This window comes from Centruroides sculpturatus, unplaced genomic scaffold (assembly GCF_000671375.1).
Source record: "Centruroides sculpturatus isolate CEXI.00-Female unplaced genomic scaffold, Cexi_2.0 scaffold50, whole genome shotgun sequence".
NCBI classification, from domain to species: domain Eukaryota; kingdom Metazoa; phylum Arthropoda; class Arachnida; order Scorpiones; family Buthidae; genus Centruroides; species Centruroides sculpturatus.
Window position 1 is genome coordinate 180,099 of NW_019384891.1, and position 6,260 is coordinate 186,358.

Consider the following 6,260-nt stretch of genomic DNA (forward strand, 5'->3'; position numbering starts at 1 on the left):
TCGGAGTCGGATGATAAGGAAAAATCGGAGTCGGTAGATTTTTACACGACTAAACAGCCCTGATAAAATGAATTAATCTATTCCTGACCCCCAAAATAAAGACCTTTTTTTTTTTTACCTTTTCAGCTATATTCATTACTTTCTAAAAGATATAATATATTAAAAAGCTTCTTGCTTGTATTAATTAATTACAAAAATATAGTTACTTAGGAATAATTAACAGGCTTATTAGGACTTTCCCAAGGTTTTTTACTAGACTTGTATAGTATTGTATTGTTACTGACCTAGATATAACTTATAATCCTAGTAATAATTTGTAATTATTGTACTTCTAAGGTATATTGTAATGTTGGAGATAGTCACCATAGACACTGTTTTTGTATGTTATCGAATTGAAAACAACCAGTAAGGTAGAAATGCATTTTGGAATGGTTAATTAAATATGCTGGGAGTATAATAAACATGTTCATTAGTCCTAAGTAACTATGATTTTGTAATTTCTAAAAGATGTTTATTAAAAATTATTGCATTTAATTATTATTATTAAATATAATTCCAAATGCCAATTGTGTACTAATGAGAAATAATTAAAATAAAATTATATTTAATAATAAATGTTTGTTATTTAATTTGACTTTGACACCATTAAACACAAATTCTTGGATGCCATTTATAATACATAAATGTCAATTAATGCAGTTTTTATTAATTAATTTGATTTAAATTCAACTGAAGTGCATACCGAAAAATAGAATTAGTATCTTTCCTAAATGTGCATTGAAGTCTGATTTAAATAGCAATGTCATCAACAATTCATGTCATGACATCTAATGATGCAAGATGATCTCTGCACCACTAACTTCTGATTCAGTAATCCAGTCATTATCAAGCTGTTGACTTTCTTTTAACATAGGAATTATTTGACCATCTGTTCTCTCTAATCTGTGGCCAGCTCTTGCTGAATAGCTTGTTCAGCAACAGAGTTATCACAAGGCAACTGGTGCAATTATGAGTTTGAAATTCTGTTCATAAACCAATGTGTTCAAAACATAAACCATTCAAATACCAAGGTTTGACCGTACTTTAAATGATATTAAAATTATTAGTAATTTGACCTTTGATTAAAGTTCTTACCATGTTTGAGGTGGAGTAAAAGTAAAAGACAAAAACTGATTCCAAAATGGGTCATTAGGAGAAATAGATTCTTTTCCTGAGAATCGATGTAAATATTCATTCTTTTGAAGATCATTTAACGAACTACTTGAAACCCCCATCCTATTCAAAAATAATTATTCAATTCATAATTCAGCTTCAAAAGCCTTTAATGTCTAATATCATCTTACAATATATGACAAAGAATTTTTTAATTGCTAATTTAATTTAAGTACAACAAGTAACAACACTTTTAGAATCTTTCTTGATATTTTTCATACTTATTATTAAATTTTATATATGATTTACAAGAATGTATACATCTTTATTGATATATTGATATCCTAAACTAGAGTATCTTCCAAACAAAGTACTGTATAATTTAAAAACAGGTAAAATTACAGCTCTGAATGAGGTAGTTGGGATTGTAGACAATGTCCATAGAAGTAAAAAAGGCAAAAAGAACCAATGAGCTACATGCGATTTTTTGCAAGATATAATCCCCAAAATCAGCCTATCCAGAAGACCATCAGTTAGTTCCTTTGACTTTTTTACATCTAAGGGCACAATAGAGCACTGAGAGGGGTTCATTCAGCACTGCAATTTTACCATACAAAAAAAATTACACATACAAAAAAATTAGTTGCTATAACTTCACACAGTACATTGATATCATTTGATTAATAAAAATTTTTCATGCCAATGTAGAGCTTCGAAATTATTCATGTTTTGTAATTTGTAAAATTTATTACTTACAAATTTCAAGAATGTAAATTATGTGTTAAGTCACCATCAAAACATTAAACTTTCCTTCACTTTCAATGTTTATCTTGCAACATTATCAAACAAAAATAATAAAAATATTCATTTCTACTTTCTGTGTACTCTTTTATCACTCAAATTATTCTCACATAAGATGATATTTCAGTCTCAAAGAAAATAAATAAGAATAACAAATAAAATATCATCTTACTTTAATTAACATATCATAAATTCACACAGTAATGATTAAATTGTAATAAATATAATGATATGATTATATAAACATTTTTCTTACCTAAAAATGCTCAGTTTAAAATTTCCACGTAATTTTACATTATAAATCTACCCGTTGATCTACCATACGAGATAATCCACATCTGATTGCCAATTCATTTAAGAAATATCAAACAGCCGATAATCGACACGACACATTTTTCCCGAAATCATAATGTTAAAAAAAATTAAAATATTCAATTCTTAATATTATATTAATAAATCAATTTTAAAATAATTAATTTTGAAAAAATAAACATCTTCTAAACTAATTTTATCTTTCGTTTTCATTAAAAAAATAAAAATAAAAAAAATGTGTGTCGATTTTTGAAATTGTTGATCAAAATGTTTTAGTTAATATGAAACTTGAAATTTTTTAAGAAATGAGAATTGATTTATTGTTTTTGTTTCTTCTCATTAAAGCAGTTCTTTTTTTAACTCTTTTCGCTTTGTGGGCACTTAGAAAACCTTTTTTTTTTATCAAGCCCATTAGGGTTCGGCCAGGACAAAAAGGGGGACGGGATCCAATGTATCCGGATGGACTACTCCCAAAAAACTTATCGACCCGTCCGGATTCGATCTCAAGTTCCCAGAGAGACAGGCTGCCATCATAACCGCTCGGCCATCCGGCCGTCGATCACGAGCGGCTAGGTCAGGCATGGCCAACATACGGCCCGCGGGCCGGATCCGGCCCGTGTAATGAATTTATGTGACCCGCGATCAATCTTTCAATATTAGCTACTCAAATCCAAATAGCTCGATTAAAAAACTCCGACGCCTAAAAAAGAAAAAAAAAAGGTCAACAACTCACTGTGCGTTTAGAGTTAACCCTCCATTATAAATCTCGTAAGTACAGCGTAGAATGATGATAAAGCATGATAATGTGAAAAATGTATCTGTAATCTATCTATAATTTAGTCTGTACGGGGTGACACCACATGAGATCTCGCACCACCTCAAAATCTTCTTAGGGTAGCCTCTGGTTCGGCCCGTGGAAAAAGTTTTTTTTTCCAATTCGGCCTGGGGCAAAAACTGTTGGCCACCCCTGGGCTAAGTCCTGCTGCTCTACAGAAACGCTAATTTTGAATTCCGACATCGTCCATATCAAAACTTCAACTACTGACAGAGTATTTACACTAGTTTCTTACGAAATATAACGATAAATTGGTGAAATAATAAATTTATATATGTTTTTAATCATCAATATATTAATTTTGATTAAAAACTTATATNAAAATATAATGTTTTTACAGTAGAACCTCAATTATCCAGACTAATTGGGGATGAAGGTAGTTCGGATAAGAAAAAATCCAGATAATCAAAAAAATAATAATAATAATTGACAGTGAAAGACATGTTACATACAGTATGAATAATTTTTATTTGTCTAAATTTACATACTGTAGCTTCAATATTAAATTATTTTTTATTAAGAAATTCAATTATCGATTTTTGCTTGAAGATGCTAAATCGCGAATACTTTTAAGACATATAACTTGTCCTGAGTTACACTCTTCTTGGCTCTCAAACCACTTCATGGCGACATCTAAACACTGAAAATCTTCAAAATGTGTAGGACCAATATCTCTTACTTCACAAATCTCTTCTTCGTCTTCTTGATCTTGTTCATCTGAGGCAGATATTTCTTTAATTATTTCCTCATCATTCAAAATTTGGAATCCAGGATCGTTTGCATCGCAATTTAACCACTTGGTTACATCATCTTCATCACATTCAGCACATACTGAAATTTGTGTAATTGCTTCCGCAATGTCTCCTATACCACTTTCTACTGTGTTACTGAAATTTTCTAATGCTCTTTTCAAAATTTTGTTTCATGATTTTCTCAAAGTTGATACATCTATAGAATTCCAACTCCCTTCCATAAGAAAATAAATTTAAAAGACTGTTGCTACATGGCTGCTGCCATGTAGCAACAGTCTTTTAAATTTATTTTCTTATGGAAGCTGATAACTGTTTCTTCATTATTTTCATCTGCTAGCAATAATCATCGAAGCATCTGTTTTCTATATAAGCGTTTTACTGTTTCTATCACACCCTGACCCATCAGTTGTATTACTGACGTAACATTTGGTGGAAGAAATTTTACTGTAAACATTTCATTGATCTGGTTTAAACATTCTATAGATCGGTAGTTTTTCCTCTTTTATCTATGGAGTTTTGATATTTTTTCATTCTGGAATGAATTGCTTTTTGTACCATCGTTTAAAAATTTTTCAATTCATCCAGGCTTTTTTTTGATGGTCATATTCAACTGGAAGACTTCTGATATTTTAAAGCACCTGGGGTTCTTTGATTTCCCAATGACAAGCAGTGGGAGTCTGTGTCTGCCCACTGCATTGGCACACACCATAATGGTGACACGTTCTTTATCAGTTTTGTACCCTGGTGCAATATTTTCATGCCTTGATGCTAAAGATTTGTTCGGTAGTTTCTTCCAATTTAAACTGGTTTCATCAGCATTGTAAATAAATTCTTTGTCAAATCCTTCCTTCTCCATGAACATCTTCAATGTGTCAATGAAAGTGTTTACTGAAGTTATGTCAGCAGAAAGCTTTTCCCCATGAACTTCAAGTTCCTTGATACCATGTTGTCCTTTCAATTTTTCAAGCCAGCCCGAACTTGCTTTGAAGGTGGGATCTCCATTTAATCTTGTATTGAAAAATATTGCTTTTTCACACAATAATGGACCAGATATTGACTGTCCAAATGAACCCATTAACATGCACTCTTTGTATGAACCCATAAACATGCACTCTTCAACTTCATTTCCTGATTTTTTCATAACTTTGAGCTCTGATGTTCCATCTTCTGACATTAAACAATTAGTAAACTTCATAATTTTTTCACTTTGATTTTTTATATCTGAGATCGTTGATGTTCCAAAACCATATTTATTAGATAAAGAATGTCCAGACTCACAGCGTTTCAAAACATTGATTATATCCAATTTATCTTTTAATGATAATACAACATGTTTTCTTTTCGATGACATATTGATAATATTAAAAATAAATACTGTATTTAAATCATGATCAAATTTTCAAGAAATGAATGTTCATATTAAATTTTGACTACTACTGACCAGCACTAACAGACTGCCTATTGTTTAAAGGCCCTCTGGTGGCACAAGAAGACTGATTTTATAAAATAAAAAGCAGTTGAAACGGTCAAATTTTTATTCATAAAAATACAAACTATTTATCATTTTATAACGAGTAAAATTTTTTCATTGCATTCATGGCTTTTAAGTAATGCATAAACATTTGTGGTGCAAGGCTCCTCGGACTGCGAGGCCATAGGCGGTGGCCCATGTCACCCATGCCTTACGCCGCCCTTGGCCATAGAAATGATGTAATTTGAATATAAATTATTTATAAATATATATGTTAAGTTATATTTTTATTACAATGCAAAATGTATTAAAAAGTTTACGACCACTGTGCTGGGTGAGATGATGTTGGAACAAAAAAAGTTATGCATTCCAAATATAATCCTTCATCAAACCCTTTAACCGGTATTAAACAAGAGTAAAATTACATGCAAACGTTTTCGGATCCCTCCCTGGGTCCTTTCTCAAGCAAATATTCTTCTTTAAAATTCGTTAGAACGAAGACCAGTAGAAAGAACTTCTTCAAAACTGCGATATTCGAAAAAATTACTTCAGACAAAAAAAAATTAACACACGTAAACTGGAACGATATACTACAAACAACAATTAACACCTCAATACTACTTCCAGCAGTCAAAAGATTTTAATAATCTAACGTTTTCGGCCGTCTTTTAGAGGCCCTCTTCAGGATGAAACATTAAAAAACAGTTCTATCTTTTGAAGGATTCTAATAATCGAATACAGCTGTGTTCCGAACTTTTAAATATTTAAACGATGCGTAAGATATAAAAATCGTTACGCTTACAAGACAAAAAATTATTTTAAAATAACGCTATACATAAATTATTATTGTAGAGTTGTGAAAATTAGCGCTATGTAAACACTGCTATACATTAAATATTATTAAATAGTTGTGAAAATTAGCGTGATGTAAACGCTC

At 30.8% G+C, this 6,260-nt stretch overlaps 1 protein-coding gene across 1 annotated transcript; it reads right to left on the bottom strand.

Annotated features, from left to right (window-relative positions):
* Positions 1–4,155: 4,155 nt before the first annotated feature.
* Positions 4,156–5,824, bottom strand: LOC111631280 (jerky protein homolog-like). The gene has a single exon (XM_023375498.1). The coding sequence runs from the start codon at positions 5,201–5,203 to the stop codon at positions 4,430–4,432; it is 774 nt and encodes a 257-aa protein (XP_023231266.1). The 5' UTR covers positions 5,204–5,824; the 3' UTR covers positions 4,156–4,429.
* Positions 5,825–6,260: the final 436 nt, after the last annotated feature.